Here is an 18,643-nt window from a genome sequence, read left to right on the forward strand (position 1 = left end):
TAACAGATGATGCTGCAGTGAAGAGTCTGAAACATGGGTCCTGGTACATATTCGTTTCTCTAAACTATATACCAGGAGTAGAATTGCATGCACATTTTCAAAATAGTCTATTGTTTCACTGTTTTGATTCTGTTTTTAATCATTCTTCCTTATGCTTAATGACCAAATGTTCATTTAACAGTGCATGCACTAAGCCATGTCTACGGCTGAACATCTAAAGTTTGTCTCCACTTTTTTAACTTTATATACAACTCGGGGGAAGATTTTTTTCCCCACACAAAAATTTCTGCTTTTGAGGTTGTTTTCTTATGAGGGATTTCTGGAAGTAGATTCCTTGAATCAAGGCTGAACTGATTTACATTCAGTGGGCGAGAGGACTATGGCTGAAATATAGAAAGGGTCCCCGTCCGAGCAGCTGTCAGTCTTTTGGGGGTCCCAGATCCTCTGCGACTGCTGCTAAGTCGCTTCAGTCGTGTCTGACTCTGTGTGACCCCATAGACGGCAGCCCACCAGGCTCCCCCGCCTCTGGGATTCTCCAGGGAAGAACACTGGAGCGGGTTGCCATTTCCTTCTAAAGTGCATGAAAGTGAAAAGTGAAAGTGAAGTCGCTCAGTCATGTCCGACTCTTAGTGAGCCCATGGACTGCAGCCTACCAGGCTCCTCCATCCATGGGATTTTCCTGGCAAGAGCACTGGAGTGGGGTGCCATTGATTAAGAGTATGGACCTTTTCTCCAGGAAAAAAAAAAAGGCACATACAAATGGTTTACGTTCACAAGTAAGCATTTCACACTCGTGTTCAGTTTCAAGAGTTTCTCAGACCCTCTGAATCACGTATGCTGACATCTCTATTAAATAAGACATACTGTCGTACCCACTGAACACAAAGCTTCTTATACTCCTTCACCAAATAAGTCCAGAGCAAATACTGCAGCTGTCAAGCACCTTCTGTTCTAACCCGCCGTTTCCTGAGCACCCACAGCATGCCAGCGCTGTGCTAGATACTAGAGACGAAAGAACACGCGCTCCTGGCTTCAAGGATTGCAGTTTACCAAGGAAGACATAACATAACAAGTATTTTTAATAAAATATCTGCAATAGGAGAGATATTCTTTAGGCAAACGGGGGTGTATGTCAAGGATTTATCAACCCTCTTTTATCAAGGGGTTGCAAAGAATGAATAAACATTTTCCAAGATGTTATAGATAGAAGAGACAGTACCAGCAAAGGGAAAAAGACATCATATAACCTGGCGAATACAGGAACTTGTACATTATTTTAATTCAGTTGGTAGCGAGCATAAGGAAGGGTTAAGACGCTTCCTTATCTGGAGCGCAGATCGAAGTGAAGTTAAAGTTGCCCAGTCGTGTCTGACTCTTTGTGATCCCATGGACTATACAGTCCATGGAATTCTCCAGGCCAGAATAGACTGCATAGCCTTTCCCTTCTCCACGGGATCTTCCCAACCCAGGGACTGAACCCAGGTCCCCCACATGGCAGGCAGATTCTCTAGCAGCTGAGCCGCAAGGGAAACCCAAGAACAATAGAGTGGGTAGCCTATCCCTTCTGCAGGGGTTCTTCTCGACCCAGGAGTTGAACTGGGGTCTCCTGCACTGCAGGCGGATTCTTAACCAACTGAGCCATCAGGGGTGCCCAATGGATCTCATAGAAAGAAAGAAAGAAAGTGACGTCACTCAGTCGTGTCCGACTCTTTGCGACCCCATGGACTGTACCCTACCACGCTCCTCCGTCCATGGAATTTGCCAGGCAAGAGTACTGGAGTGCTTTGCCATTTCCTTCTCCAGAGGATCTTCCGGACCCAGGGACTGAACCCAGTCTCCCTCATTGTAGGCAGATGCTTTACCGTCTGAGCTACCAGGGAAGTCCAGTGGATCTCATAGGGGACAATTATTAAACAAGATTATATGTTAATATATGATTTTTGCTTCAGGGTGTTTTGTTTTGAGAGGGGGAATATTCTTCGTGTGGCAGTTTTTTCCCCGAAGTGGAACACATTCTTTAAGGGAACTTCTTGAAACAGAAAGCATGGTCAATAAATGCAGGATACAAAGATTTTCATGAAGCAGTTTGAAAATAAGTGATCTGTGACACATATTAAAAGACTTCCAACAACTGTGACCAAATAAAAAAGTAAAACAGCAAATCTACAACAGGTACAAATTATATACATTTATTTTTTAATAATTTTAAATAACACTCTTGTATAAATTCTTTCTTATATTCAAATCATACACAAATTTAGAAATGCATCATGAAGCTTAGTACAGCACATGAATGAGACATGTTTTTAAGATGTGCGTTAGAATTTTAGTGACATAAATACGATTTTAATGTTTCAGAAACACTCCCAATTGCTCGGGCGGAAATTTAGCGTGTTACAGAGTGCTTGTGCCTAGCGTGACGGTGTCGCTTTAAATCGGTCAGCTCTCAGGCTAGCGCAGACCTCAGACCTGGTCTCACATTCTAGAGCTGCTGGTGCGGTTACTGCAGATGCATGATAAAGGTTCCCAGTGGCCTTTGAAAAAGCATCATTTGACCGCTGACATTCTGGTGATCCATAACCTTTCTAGTTCATGTGGTATCATTTGATTTCTTCAGGTGAATCAGTGCGTTCTTCCTGCTTCTTCCCTTGGCATAGTCACTGGCTCAAGGTTGAATATACTAACCTTCTGTCACTGCCCTGCACACATCAAACTCATTTCAGCTCCCAAACTCCTATCAATACGATCATAACAGACCAAAGGTTCTTCGTCGATGAGGCCAGAGGTGCTTCCTTTGCTCTGACGGGTTACCTTGGGTTGCTTTTTACTTTTCAGAAATTTTTGTGGGAGCTTTCTTTCCTCGTGATATATAAATTGAACTCCTTCCCACATACCTCAAAATATAAGAACCAGGGAATGTTCATAATCAGAGGTGCTATATTGACCATATGTCCTACAAAAAAAATACAGGACCAAAGTGAATGATTTAATAATGCAGTCCAAACTAGGGCTGTCAGGAAGGACTGTCGCTCCAGCTCTCTGGCTCCAGAGCAGCACAAGAGGGGCTACGCATCCTCCAGGCACTCAGCGGACCACAGTGAGCTGCAGGGGCAGTGAGTGCTGCTTGAACGGTCAGTCTCCTGGGAATATTGGGGCGAGAGCACAGACATACAATGTGATGCTTCCACAAATCCTCCCCCCACCAAACCTCTCTCCTCCCATTCCGTGTCAGCTCTGCTCACTCTTAAAATTCAGGTATCCCTACGAGTAACACATTAAGTCCACAGGACCTTAGTATAAATGAGGCCTAGTTTTTAATCATCATTTTTCTCTGTAACTAGAGAAATTCTATTAGTAAGACACCTCTGGGAGCTAGAGGACGGCGGTAAGGAGGGGAAAGTGAAGGAAGACAGACAAACTTCACAACACCACCTAGGGCATCTGACTGTCAGAAACGCCTAAGGGCTTACTGCAATGAATTAATGAAGATGGAGTTTCATCCAGTAGCAGTATCTGCCCCTCATCCATGAGAGTCACACTAGTCTTACCGCATTTGAAAATAAACACATTCCTACTTCTTAGACACTGTTAGTCTTTCTAAAGGACACATGGGATCCTGGTGCTAAACACCATAGTAGGTGGGGATCATACTTCTAGAGGAATGACTGCTGTGTTACGCGTTCCATGCCAATTTCCTAGTGTGATTTTGGTGTTAGATCACTTCATGAAGGATTTCAACTTCAGAGCAAAATTACCTCCACCAGCAGAAGCACAGAACGCTAAAGAATATTATTTAAAATAGATTTTAAGACCTTAATTTTCTTCCACCAGGATAAATTAAGAACATGACCTAGGCTCTGTTCATAAATATTTAAAGGTAAACTTTCTCTGTGATTCAATTTTTTGCAATTCCTTTTAACGTGTTTCAAGGAATGTCTACACAGCCAGAATCTGGACTGTTCATTCAGCTTTGGCTCTTAGACCCCAACAAACTCTTTCTTTCTTTACTGTGTTGACTTCTGTTGAACAAACGTTCATCTCCCACCATCCTCAATCCCTGGTTTTGAGGTCATGATAATCTGGGGAAAAGGCATAAGTCACTCTACACAATTCCTTGGAACAGTCTCTACACGCATATGTGGCAGCTGCTGGGGAAATCTGGGTTTCTTTCCCTGCTTGGAAAGATCAGTTTCCTTTTATGAAGCACAGACTAGTATTTTTATTTTCTTATCACCAAAACTAGCTTCAGAGAGTAATCCTCCTGTGTTCTTTCTGCAAAGTCCTTCGTGGCTATATAGCCCTGGATTGTACCTTATATTTACAAAAATCAGAAACATTCACAGATGGGATTCTTCCTCCCAGCCTTCCAATGTCTGCAGCTGGGTCATTTGTGCACAAGCATACAGCTGAAAACAACATGTGCTTCTGAGTTAGGAGTCCTGATTCCAAGCCTAATGATATACGGTGCAGCCTTGAACAAGACGTTTAACCTCACCGATAAACTGGGAACAGCAATTACTTCCTCAAAGGCCCATGGTGAGGAACAAAGGACACAGGTACAGAAAGATGCCTTGCAAACTGCAAAGGGCTATAGAAACATTATCTAATTTTAATGTAATATCTACTTTCATGAGAAATGGCCAGATATCCAGAGCCTCTCCGTTACTAGAAGCAGATTATCTGCCTGTACATCCTCCAGAGCACCATCTCCAACTGCAGAGGGATGACCAAATTCCGGGTTTTTCTCTGGAGAAGTTAGGCAGGTGATCAACTTGGCAGGGTTTCCTAGGTTTAATTTTTGCCTTTTTTTTTTTGTAACTACTTGACAGTTTGTTCTTCCTCCTAATAAATATCTATATTTGACTTCTGGCTGTTTTTCCTGGCTTTGCTTAATCTACACTCTGTCAATATCATAATTAGAGGAGAGCAAAGGTAGAGATGGCCTCAGAGAAAAAGCTGCATCTAAATGCAATGACTAACTATCCCCACTCAACTACAGAGCCAGCCTCTAGCCAGACGAGAAGATACAGGAACTACAGCACTGCAGAGAGACGGTACACGCCCCGTGGCATGTGGGCGGCAGGCTACACTCAAATGTAGGAAGCATTTGGGGGTGGGAGAGAATATAAATATTTCACAGGGATGATATTTCACAGGGGACCCCAAGTGATATGATGGCTTTTTTTTTGGAGCTAAAACATTTCTTCCTTTGGAAGGCGATTTTTACCTAAAAAAACTTTTTAACAAGCATGTGTTCTACTTTAATCTATGTAAAATATAGAGAAGCTAATGTCTAAACAGGTGAGTAGTTTGGAGGATGCAGCCTTGTGTCCCAGCTTAACAATCATTGTCTTCAAAATCTATTGCTTGAATCTATAGGAAGTCAAAGACGATAGAACTCTACTTTTAGACTGAAAAAGGGAAAAATTAGAAACATCCAACCTCTTATAAATTTCAACAATAGGGACTAAAAGAGGGACTAAAAATGACTGATGCTCACCAGAGTCCCAGCTCTAGCAATATTGCCATCTATTTTACAGTATTTTAACCCCATATTTTCTTTTTACAATGCCATTAACTGCTATACAAATAAATTCTAGATGATAAAATAAGACATGATTTTTTTTACAAATAGATACAAATACAATGCTGACCAGATATTCTACATTAACTATATACACCTTATTTCTCTAGAGGCAGGAATATTCCTTATTTTAAAACAATTTATCATTTACACTGAGGCCCTAAGGAGAATCATCAGCGTTCTGCTTTCCCAGACATTGCCTTCCTCTCTCTACCATTAGAAGCTTATTCTGTGCTTTAATCTTATTATTGAGCAAAAACTCTGGAAAGAAAAATCAAACCCTTCTAAAGATCTTCTTGGGACTTTACTGCCCCAATTATAGAAACAATCAAGATTGTGTATTATGACACAGCCCAAATATCAGCTTTTCCTCAAGGACGTCTTTTAGTCCAGTAAAATGAATATCCTTCCTGGCCGTCCTCTATCAGGAATGGAGCTAAAGTCTTCTGGCAGTCCTTTCCCCCTCCACACCCATCATCCTGTTTCCACTGATGGTGAACATTCCACCAGGAATCTGTTTGGAGGTCAAAGCGGATTGGGGCTGCACTGAGAGGTCCAGCCTTCCACCCTCCCATGTGGTTTGGTACAAAAATATACTTTACTTCAAGTCCTTATTGTCAGTGACTGCTTCGGATCTTCATGGGAAAACTAAAAGTAACAGGCTAAGTACATTACACGTTTGTACCTGAAAATTTCCGACGCACTATATGCCTTTGCTTTCTCATCTCAGCGACTCTACCCAGGCTGTGGCGCAGAGGATGATGCTGTCTTAGTAAGCACTGTGGCCTTAAAGTCCAGGAGAACAGCTCCGGCTCCCCCTCAGGCTTTGTAGTTATGCACTGGCGTCGTCAGGGTCAGCTGCCCGTTGGGGGCCACTTCACTGCCGTCATCCTCCAGCAGCCCCGACACATCGGCGTTGGGGATGCTGTCGTGGTAGCTGCTGAAACTGATGTTGTCTTCTTTCAGCTCGATGGTCCAAAAGGGGGCGTTGAGTTTCCGGTTTTGGTACTCCCGGTACATGTACACAGCCCCCACAAACCCCATCAGCAGCACCACCACAATGATGATGACTGTCAAAATGATGATGTTAAATTGGGTCCATGATACGTCAGCTAAGGCTGACGTGCTGTTTTCTGCAGAGCTTACTGAAAAGATAGTCTGCGGGGTTGTAGGGGTAAAGGTACTATTTATAACAGGGGTGGGCACTGATGTGGTCAAAGAGGCATTGGAAACCAAAATGGTAGAACCTTCAGGTGTTGGAACAATAACTTCTGAAAATAAAAACAGAGAATGAAATGTGAAAGACAAAATATCTTGTTTTAAGAAACAATAAAAGAAATACACATGGGAGTGGAAATTGATATGGATGTTGGCATGATACTCTGCTTCAAAGAAAGGCAAGTTAACGAATACTTTCTAAAGAAATACAGGGCAAAGAATCGGGGCCTAGAAACTAGATCTCACAGCCATGGCTGTTATCCAAAATGCATATGCTATCCATGCTGAAATCTCTGGGAAAATTCTAGTGTTGGAGTTTTCCATCCTCCTGTACTCTTGAATAGATTCATACAAATTCCTGAAAAGGTAGTAAGTATGTCACTAGTGACTTCTAAATCACTTCGTTAAAAGTGAAAGGGATAGCTAATACTCGTTTGAACTAAAATAAGTTCAGCATGTCTGATGGCACTTCATAAAGGTAAAATTCTCTTTAATGGGGGCAAAAACAAAATAGGGAAAATTGCATTTCTAGTTGCTTCTGAAAAACACAATTTAAATGGCCATAGTTGACATCAGCTAAGAGAGAAAACAGCCATTGTCAGCACAGTGATTTTTCCTTTATGTAGATGATAGTTATTTTACAACTAAGGTACTATACTTTGTGCTTCTAATGCAGTGTAGCTCAGGAGAAATACCAGAAGTTTGGGGATCAAGTAGAACTATGTAGCAATAAGGAAGTGAGTCAATCTTCTTAAAACTGAGATTCCTCACCTATGAAATGGGAATAATGATATCGATTTTACGGAGTCCTTGGGAAGGATTAAATAGAGTTTACAACATCATTACATTTAATGTCCATAGTGCTTGGCACACACTAGGCACTCGATAAAACGATCCCTATTGTCATTACAATTCATCACCACAGCCAGGCACATCAATCCACCCTAAAAAGAGGCGTGTTTTGCATTCCCTAATAGCTAATGAGAAAAGTCACCATAGTCTGGTCAGCTAAATACGGACAAGGCATATGCCTCCAGTGGGGAAGAGAACTGAGCGACAGGCTCTCTGGACTAGGGACAGGGTCCAATCTGAGTGCTTGAGCCTTGATCACAGCAGAATAAGGATATCAAGAAAACGGTAGAAGACTAACTCTTGCCACAGGGCAACTGTGTCAGCCCAGGATTCGGCTTCTGTCAGAATATCAAAGAACAGTTTATAGAAGAGCTAAGAAAGTCTGAATATCCCCAACTCATCCTGAATTTCCAGTCATTAATTTTTATCTGAACCCTTACTGAAATTCCCTGTAAGAAACATTTTCCCACGAGTAACTTTTTTCTTTCAAAAATGAAGGAATATTTTTACTATTTCCTCCATCAGGTGGGAAAACTTAGGCTCAAAGTTAGGACAGAAGCTGGAATAAATTCTTATTTCTCAGCTAACTTCTAGCCAGGTTATAGGCTTCTACTTAAAAAGATCTTTGATGATCACTGGAAGTGATGAGAATACAGGAAGCAAAAGATAAAAAAAAATGACAGGACTTTTAAATTATTAAAACAAAAACAGATGAAGAGAGGATGTGGGAACACTGCAACGACTTCCTCACATTTCTGGAGCTGACTCTGGAGTCTCAGCAGAGCAGCGGGAATCGAAGGGAATCTCTTTGGGCAAATCTCTACCAAAATCTATTTCCCCAAAAAACATCTCTGGTGGGACTGGAAGCTTTTACAAAGCTACAAGTAGCTGTCCTGACATCTTCATTGCTAGGTTAAGATATTAAGTTTGCACCCTCAGGTGGAGCTTTACCTTTCTTGATGCAGTTTCCCTCGAGGTCTCGATCGTAACCTTCCAGGCAGTTTTCACACCGGAACCCAGTGGTGTTGTGGAGGCAGCTGATGCACTCCCCGCTCTCGGGCTTACAGATCTCTGGAGTCTTAACCGGGTCCACGTGGCCGTGGCACTGGCACTCCACGCAGATGCTGTCAGAATTATAGTAGCCGCTGTTACATTCATTGCAGTTCTGGCCTGTGTAACCATCTTTACACTGGACACATTCAGGTGCCGATTCACCCAGCTCTAAAAGAGCAAGAACACCAACATGGTTTAGTACACTTTCAAGTTGCTTCAAAATGCAAAACTACTACTAACCTCCCCCCACCCGCCGACACACACACACACACAAAAGCATTTTACAGCCCCCGCCTATTATCTCCTCTCAAACTTAAGAAACACATGGAATCCAAACTAACAATTTACACCTTATTTATCAATTGTCCAGAAAACCTATTTAGGTAGAGAACAACAGAAGTGTCCTTATCTAAAGAATCTGAGTAACTGAGATGGAGAGGCACCCATAATTCTTATTTCTTCCTCCTTAATCATGTAAGACAGGATGAAATGCAGTTTTAACAACTTCCTCATCCTTCCTTTGTGTCTCCTTTCACACATGCATCTACTGCAAAGCTTTACTGGTTTTATAACTTCCTTTCACCTACTGCATCTAGAACTTTCTACCTACTGATCACTGACTCACTGATTTTTCCTCTAAAAATGAGTATTTAGCGAAAGGCCTTACTTATGATACAACTGCCTGTAGATGTCACTGCTGAACAAGGGCAGCGAAGACATTCTTTCGAGCCATCAGGACTCTGATAAAATCCTTCTATACATTCTTCACAGTGATCCCCTTTGCTGTTATTCTGGCAATTGAAACAAGCACCTAAAAGAAGCAAATCATTTTAAGAAGTTAAAGATGTACTCCAAAAGCATGGTAACTTTAAATAAATTATATGTACCTACAAACCAAAAAAACCTTAAGAGGAAACCAGAAAAAGTCACGCAACACAGGCTGCAGCATTCAGTTTCTATCCCATCTCACTTCTACACTGAACAGGCCTACAGTTCTGGTCCCCTGCTAGACTGTAAACTCTTTAGGGAAAGGCTGAGCATATGGCTAGAGCTGTAGTAAGCCCTTGTTGACTGACTGACTACATACCGAAAGCAGGCCAACAACTTGCAAAGAAAAAAAAAAGCAACCTAAAGATCTATCAAAAGAAGAACAGATAAACTGTGCTATTTTCTTGGTTGCGATTCTGTAGCTAAATAAGTAAACTAGGCCTGTATGTATGAATACACATAAATCCTACAAACATCATGTGGAAAAAAGCAAACTGCAGAATAATACATAGAAAAGGAGTGCTTAATTAATTTTGTACAAATTAATTGATTTAAAAAATTATCATATGTGAAACAGATCGTCAGTCCAGGTTCGCTGCATGAGACAGGGAGCTCAGGGCCGGTGCACTGGGATGACCCTAAGGGATGGGATGGGGAGGGAGGTGGGAGGGAGGGTCAGGATGGGGAACACATGTACACCTGTGGCGGATTCATGTCAATGTACGGCAAAATCACTACAATACTGTAATTAGCCTCCAATTAAAATAAATTTAAAAAATAACAAAATAAAAATGTATAAAATAACCTAAGTCCAAAATTAACCAATAACTTTACCCCCCACAGGAAGAACCTCAGAGCATATGAACTATAATCAGTCCTCCCTTGACCTAAATATATGAAAACAGTATATATTAATTCTATCTTTATTTCTCACAATTCCTTCTTTTGCCTTGAGTTTTCTTAGTTGCATTTATCTAAAATATCCATATTACCCTCATTTAAAAGAGTGATTTATGCTTTGTAATTAATTCTATGTTCAGAGATTTTTTCCTCTCAACTCAATAAACATTATATTCCTCTGCAAAAAAAAATTTAAAAATAAAAATTTTTTTGGCAAATTTCAAGGAACATGGGATCTTCGCTCCCCAGCCAGGGGTCAGGTCTGCCTCCCCTGCACTGGAAGCACCGAGCCTGCAGCCTCGGCCACTGCGCTGCCAGGGAAGGCCCTTGACCGACTGACTGAAGTGAAAACTTAAAAGCCACACTAAACAATACTAAGCAAATGGATACATGATACCCTAGGCAGAGGGATACATTCAAATGCAACAAAAACTAACCATAGACTGAGAGAGTATAGGCAAGTTTTATGCTTTGTTTATCTCTGTAGAGGGAGGGAAGAAAATGAGAGTAGGGAAGAAAACAAACAGAAGGACTCCAACTCTATTTGAAATTTTCTATTACGCAAAAATACCAAAATGTTAATAGTTTTCTAGGTGGGGGTCCATGAGTATTTGTTATATAATGCTCCATATGGCTTTATATTTTAAAATTTAAAATAAAAATGTAAACCGTAATGAAATGAAAAGGAAGGAGGCAAGCAAAGTTCTGTGTGTCTTAATAATATCCTTTGGTCCCCTATTAGGAAGGACATTTGACAGGCATTGAAGGAGCATAATGTCTACAAATGGAATGAAACCCTGTAGTATAATTTACATTCAAAGAGACACTCAGAACTACTATCACAGAAATTAGTAAAGTCTATATAGAAATCTAGGAAGACAATGAAACATTTACATGCTAAGCTAACTACAGTTCAATGCTAAAACCATCATAAATAATTTTATTTGATTCCTCTTCCTTACTAGTGAAATATTTACAAAAAAGAAGAGACAGAATCAGATTGTGTAATAAAATGATCTGACAACTGGAATAAGATTTGAAAAACTAAAAGAATGATTAACATACAAACAATTATTAATGTACATGTCAACTCTCAACTCTTGAGCAATTACAGCAAAGTTCTTCGAAACTTCATGAACTTATTTAGAAAGACATTTTTAAAAAATTTTATATGAACACTTAATCCTTAAATCACATTTGCATGTAAATATCACTTTTAATCATATAATTTTTGAGGTCTGATACTGCGAATGATATATTTCATATATGCAACAAAGTAGTATATCCTCGTATAGTGATGAACACTTCAGGTACTGATTTTTTCCCAGATCTATTGTATCCTGATCCCTCTTTAGCTATGTATCTTCGTGATGATAAAGATAGCTGAAAAATACATACTAGGAAATGGTACATTTTTGTTGTAAAAATAAAATAATGTGAAAGGTCAAATTGTTCTGCAGGCTGGAAAATACAAAACTTGCTTTATGTATAAAATCTGTCTACCTGCTCTCCTCATATTAAAAATGTTCAATGGAAATAATTATACATATATAATATTTTGCTCCTATAATGTTATTGGACCTACATGCTTATTATTTTGGGACTTTCTACTGTTCTAGAAAAGACCCCAAGCATCTGTCTTTCTGCTTATCACAATACAGTTTCACTCTCCTAAACCATTTATTTTAGAGCATTTTACATTTTCTCCAGAAAAATTTTTTTTATTTTGATTTGTTTTATGCCATAAGCTGCAATGAGAAGTTAATAAGAAAAAAATAGCTCTACATGGTGAGTATGTCATCTCAAAAGTAAGGATGAAACAAGTATAACAATAGAATTCACTGGTTTTTGAAAACTCATCACTCTATACTGTTTAAAAATAACATGCACCTGGAACACAGCTACAGAATAAACAAAATTAATACGGACAGATCAAACATAAATATACCAGAATGCTCACCACAGATGTGAGGGGCGACTGTCAGGTGAGTGTTTTTTCCCCTTTGACTTTCAAATTGTTTCTACTGTGCACTTATCACTATTATTTTTAATATCTTAAATTTTTCTGATTATAAAATTAATACATTGTAAAGTATATCACATGCATGTTGTAAAATATTTCAAGAACTGAGTTCAATTCAGTCACTCAGTCATGTCCGACTCTTTGCAACCTCATGAACTGCAGTATGCCAGGCCTCCCTGTCCATCACCAACTCCCAGAGCTTGCTCAAACTCAAGTACATCAAGTCAGTGATGCCATCCAACCATCTCATCCTCTGTCATCCCCTTTTCCTCCTGACTTCAATCTTTCCCCAAATCAGGGTCTTTTCCAGTGAGTCAGTTCTTCACATCAGGTGTCCAAAGCATTGGAGCTTCAGCTTCACCATCAGTCCTTTCAATGAATATTCAGGACTGATTTCCTTTAGGATGGACTGGTTGGATCTCCTTGCAGTCAAGGGACTCTCGAGAGTCTTCTCCAACACCACAGTTCAAAAGCATCAGTTCTTCGGCACTCAACTTTCTTTATGGTCCACCTCTCACATCCATACATGACTACTGGAAAAACCATAGCTTTGACTAGACGGACCTTTGTTGGCAAAGTAATGTCTCTGCTTTTTAATACGCTGTTTAGTTTGGTCACAGCTTTTCTTCCAAGGAGCAAGCGTCTTTTAATTTCATGGCTGCAGTCACCATCTGCAGTGGTTTTGGAGCCCAAGAAAATAAAGTCTGTCACTGTTTCCATTGCTTCCCCATCTATTTGCCATCTATGAAGGGATGGGACCGGATGTCGTGATCTTCGTTTTTTGAATGCTGAGTTTTAGGCCAGCATTTTCACCCTCCTCTTTCACTTAAAGCTCTTTAGTTCCTCTTTACTTTCTGTCATAAGGGTTGTGTCATCTGCGTATCTGAGGTTACTGGTATTTCTCCTGGCAATTTAGACTCCAGGTTGTGCTTCATCCAGCCTGGCATTTTTCACAATGTGCTCTGCATGTGTTAAATAAGCAGCCTTGATGTACAGCCTTTCCCAATTTGGAACCAGTCTGTTGTTCCATATCCGGTTCTAACTGTTGCTTCTTGACCTGCATACAGATTTCTCAGGAGACAGGTAAGGTGGTCTGGTATTCCCATCTCTTGAAGAATTTTCCCATCTCTTGAAGAAGTTTGCTGTGATCCACATAGTCAAAGACTTTAGCATGCAACTTAAAAAGCATTCCATGTACAAAATTAAAGACTGATTTTTATAATAAAAATAAAGATAACTTTAAAATTCATTTATACTAGGAACTAATACTATGAATCTGCTTTTCTACCAGCTTACAAATCCTCTTTGGGAGGCAACATAGCATAAGAAAAATATGTATTTATCATTATCATGATTTAATGTCAGATGATATGAGTTCTATTCTCAGCTGAAGCTCTTCAACAAATAGCTTCTCTGAGTGAAATTGAAAGTTGCTCAGTTGTGTCCAGCTCTTTGTGACACAATGGACTCTACAGTCCATGGGATTCTCCAGGCCAGAATCCTGGAGTGGGTAGCTGTTTCCTTCTCCAGGGGATCCTCCCAACCCAGGGATTGAACCCAGGTCTCCTGCAGTGCAGGTGGATTCTTTACCAGCTGAGCCACCAAGGAAGCTTCTCTGAGTGAACCTTCAGCGAATAGCTTCTCTGAGTTTCACTTTTTTAATCTGTAAAATGGAATAATAACTCCCTGCCCAATGACTTAATATATGTAAATATTTCGGAGTGTGAAAAACTACTCCATAGGATATAGTGTTTTCTCTTTAAGCTTCAAATTCCTCATCTGTAAATTAGGAAAGTTGAACCGGATGAAATCTAAATTCCTTTTAAAACCTGAAACTTGAGGATCTTTCAATTATGATACATGATATATTATGAGAATTAGCTGAAATGTAACTTTGTTCATTATGCTTTGCCTGCAACCTCCAAAATCCAACAATACTCTCTTAAATTCACATTTTCTTTGCTGAAAGAGCCAAAGGAGCAAAGAATAAGGAACGAGTGTTTCCTGAAGATGACCTCATGCTCCTCGGCTAAGCATCAAAAGAGTCTGGTGGGGGTGACCAAGAAAACAACTGGACAAAGGAAAGAATGCAGGGTTCCTTTCCAACCAAAGTCAGTGACAAACCTTTGAAAACATAAATCACCACCTGTAAAAAGCCTTTTCTTTCTTTATTTCACTACCTCTAGTTCACATAGAACCTGTCAGAAAGGCAGCAAGTCACTTCGCTCTGTTTTTTTTAAATGCCTAATCGTCTCTGTTGAGCAGAAGGCAAACTTGATCCTGTTAAACAGAAAGGAGGGTGGCCTAAGGAAACAAGGCAGCGGGTAGCAGAATCACCGTAAGACCCGCGAGAAAGCCAGAGGCCAGGAAAACCTAGCTATGGACGGCAGTTTGAATTTTATTCGAAGAGGGATGGGAAGCCTTTGGAGGGTTTGAGCATGGGAACGACATGATCCGGTCTTACATTTTTAAAAGATCATTCTGGTTGTTATGTGGAGACTGGACTGTGGTAGAGAGGGGCTCAGAGGGTCAGGACAAGAAGAGGGGCAGCATGATCAGATAAGAGACGGTGAAAACAGTTCCAAGAGGTGACAGTTGCTTAGACAAGGAGGACGGCAAAGAAGGTCACGCTGAATGGCAGGCTGAGCAGAACTTGCTGGCGGACTGGATATTTACAACGCACGTGCACGTGCTGAGTCGCTTCGGTCGTGTTCACTGCTTGGTGATCCCATGGACTGAAGCTCTCCAGGCGCCTCTGTCCATTCTCCAGGCAAGAATCCTGAAGCGGGTGGCCATGCCCTCCTCCAGAGGGTCTTCCTGACTCAAGAGGTTGAACCCGCACCCCTCATGTCTCCAGCACTGGTAAATAGGCTTTTTACCACTAGTGCCACCTGGGAAGCCCCGGATATTTACAGAAAGGACAAGCAAATGGGACTCGTGTGGTGCCAGTCACCAGAGGAAGAACACTAGGGGCAAAGCAGGCTTAGCTTATAGAGTAAAACAAAGAGTTGTTTTGGATGCGTTAGGGCTACAACGCCACATAGAGCGTTCAAGTGGAGATGTCAAGCGCACTGTTAGAGCTTTGAGTGTAGCGATCAAGGGAGAAATGTAAATCTGGTAATCAGAACACTTGCAGATGGCATTTAAATTCAAAGGACTGAATGAGATCACGTAGGGACAGCATAAATGCAGAAGACAAACGTGTCAAGACAAACCTCTGAGGCAAGCCAGTGCTTACAGCTGAAAAGGAGACCTAGCAGAGCTGATCATGGAAAAAAGGGGGGGAAATGGGTGATATTCTAAAGTGAAGAAGGTCACTGAGTGATGGAGGAGTGGTCAAGTCCGCCAAGCTGCTGAGGTCAAGGTATTCACCACGTGACACTATGAATACACGAAGGCACCTTAAATTCTCAAAGAGAAGTATATACTATGTGAACATAAGTGAAGTGAAAGTTGTTCAGTCATGTCTGACTCTTAGAGACCCCATGGACTACACAGGCCATGGGATTCTCCAGGCCAGGATACTGGAGTGGGTGGCCTTTCCCCTCTCCAGGGGATCTTCCCAACCCAGGGATGGAACCCAGGTCTCCCACATGGCAGGCGGATTCTCTACCAGCTGAGCCACCAGGGAAGCCCATGTGAGCATAAAATTCCAGCTAAAAAATAACAGTCCACCCACCTCCACTTTAAGGGAAATACGTGTTGAAGAAAGAAAATCTATAAAAATACAGGAGAACATAAGACAAAAAAGCCACCGAAGCAATCTGTCATTAAGATTTTGAATCCTTTTCCTTGACTCTCTCTTTCATTCAGAGCAGTTTGGGGTTCTGCTTTTTCACAGGCTAAACAGGCACATGTAACTGGATGCCCTGCTTCATTCTCCCTCTCATGCTGCTGTCCGACTCTCTGGGACCCTCGGGACTGTGCCCACCAGGCTCCTCTGTCCATGGGGCTCTCCAGGCAAGAATACTGAGTGTGTCGCCATTTCCTTCTCCAGGGGGTCTTTCTGACCCACGGACTGAACCCGAGTCTCCTGAATTACAAGCAGATTCTTCACCACTGAGCCACCTGGGAAGCCCACTTATTGTTGCTTGTAATGAGCCAGGCTCGGTATAAACATACCGCACTGAAGCTTCATAACCACCATTAGGCAGCTGCTGCTATAATACCAAACTCCTAAGTGAGAAGACTAAGCCATCAGGCCAAGGTAAGTCAAGATTTCATTTCCTGTGCTCTTATAGTGTATTGCCTAGATAACTTGATTTGCTTCATTTTCTGTTGTTAGAAGTAAAGTTGTCTAATTTCTTAGAATTATAACTGCCACTGTGGTGAGCATCTTTGAACATAAAGCTTTTTATGAATTTTGAATTATTTCCCAAAAATTGATTCTGGGAAAAAGAACTACTTAATCAGGGAAGTATTTTTAAGACTTCTGATACATATTGCTTTATAAAATATTTTTCTCAATATATTTTATCACAAAAACGTTACTTTAAAAAATCTAATTCAATCTAAAATATAAGGTGAGATGAGGAGCGTAGGGAGAGTAAGGCCTGTGAAAACGCAGCAAGTGGCCACCAGAGGGCAATCTTGTGTACCAGGACACTGCTGGGGATAAAAAGTCTTCAAAATTTGAGACAAAAGCAAAGACTGATTTTGTACTAAACTGACAGTGTCATACGGAGTATCTATACTCTCTTATGTTATTATATTTGCACTTTTATTATACTTCCAAACAGAGAAATCATTTATGTCTTATTACTAGCCTTTAGAAATCATAACCATGAAAAGGATTTCTTTTGCCTTAAATTATCTCCTGAGCAAAAATAGGTTGGGATATACGTGACATTTAAGAGAGCTACCCCACTGCCACAAGGAAAATCAGAAATGGGAACCAGCGGTGTAGACTGCTTCCTGGTACCACAGATGAACTAGGGAGCGATTTAAACCAACTCAACAAGATGAGGCGTTTCTGTCATCCGGGACTGACACTCATCTTTCCTCTGTAAGTTTTCCCATTTGTTTGGTCATTCATCCAACAAAAAGTTAGTAATACTTCAGTTCAGTTCAGTTCAGTCGCTCAGCCGTGTCCGACTCTTTGCAACCCCATGAACCGCAGCACGCCAGGCCTCCCTGTCCATCACCAACTCCCGGAGGTCACTCAGACTCACGTCCATCGAGTCAGTGATGCCATCCAGCCATCTCATCCTCTGTCGTCCCCTTCTCCTCCTGCCCCCAATCCCTCCCAGCATCAGAGTCTTTTCCAATGAGTCAACTCTTTGCATGAGGTGGCCAAAGTATTGGAGTTTCAGCTTTAGCATCATTCCTTCCAAAGAACACCCAGGGCTGATCTCCTTTAGGATGGACTGGCTAGATCTCACTGCAGTCCAAGGGACTCTCAGGAGTCTTCTCCAACACCACAGTTCAAAAGCATCAATTCTTCAGTGCTCAGCTTTCTTCACAGTCCAACTCTCACATTCATACACGACCACTGGAAAAACCATAGCCTTGACTGGACAGACCTTTGTTGGCAAAGTAATGTCTCTGCTTTTGAATATGCTATCTAGGTTGGTCATAACTTTCCTTCCAAGGAGTAAGTGTCTTTTAATTTCATGGCTGCAGTCATACTATGGACTAATTTTCAAGCTAAACGTGTAAAATGGTGAACAAAACTGATATGAAACTTACAATGTAGTGAACACACCATATATGACTCAATCACAAATAATATATATTATTACAAACTGTGATGTGTGCTACGAAAAAATACAAATGTATATGAGTGTATAATTGGGAAAACTGTCATTTAGCTTGGAGCATAAACTGCTTTCTAGTGAAAGTAACATTTAGCTGAAGGCCTGAAGGAAGGATATGGTTTAATAAAGCAAAAGGGCCATAAATAAATAAATAAATAAATAAATAAAGCAAAGGGGCCAGGAGTGGGGGTACAACTGTATTAGAAAGACCATTCCAGGCAGAGGAAAGATTATGTGCGAGAACCCTGGGACAGGGGAACATAACATATTTTAGAAATAGAAGCCAGTGTGACTAGATCACGAACAGTAAAGAAAAAGAACAGCACAAGATAGAATTGGCAAGTAGGCAGGGACTAGATCGTGTGATTGAAAAAAATAACACAATTTCTTCTAAATCAATTTGTTTCTCCTTAGACTAGAGGATTAGAATGAAGAATAAGATTTCAACACAGTCAAGGCTATGGTTTTTCCAGTGGTCATGTATGGATG

The 18,643-nt window shown here is 40.9% G+C and overlaps 1 protein-coding gene across 2 annotated transcripts in view; it reads right to left on the reverse strand.

The window, feature by feature from the left end:
* Positions 1 to 2,241: 2,241 nt before the first annotated feature.
* The window catches only part of MEGF9 (multiple EGF like domains 9), an 81,574-nt gene continuing 65,172 nt past the window's right edge, over positions 2,242 to 18,643 (reverse strand). The window contains exons 4-7 of one of the 2 annotated variants that reach the window (XR_008199823.1): positions 9,375 to 9,518; positions 8,606 to 8,875; positions 6,270 to 6,855; positions 2,243 to 2,953 (exon numbers count right to left, since the gene is read on the reverse strand). Coding sequence is in view for 1 of the 2 variants with exons in the window: in XM_052645062.1 (XP_052501022.1) it covers positions 6,404 to 6,855; positions 8,606 to 8,875; positions 9,375 to 9,518 (866 nt within the window). In the remaining variant the exon portion in view is untranslated. Of the gene's footprint in view, positions 6,856 to 8,605; positions 8,876 to 9,374; positions 9,519 to 18,643 lie in introns of both variants that reach the window. The other variant, XM_052645062.1, reaches the window with a different exon arrangement.

The sequence above is a fragment of the Budorcas taxicolor genome, chromosome 8 (assembly GCF_023091745.1).
Source record: "Budorcas taxicolor isolate Tak-1 chromosome 8, Takin1.1, whole genome shotgun sequence".
In the NCBI taxonomy this organism is placed as follows: domain Eukaryota; kingdom Metazoa; phylum Chordata; class Mammalia; order Artiodactyla; family Bovidae; genus Budorcas; species Budorcas taxicolor.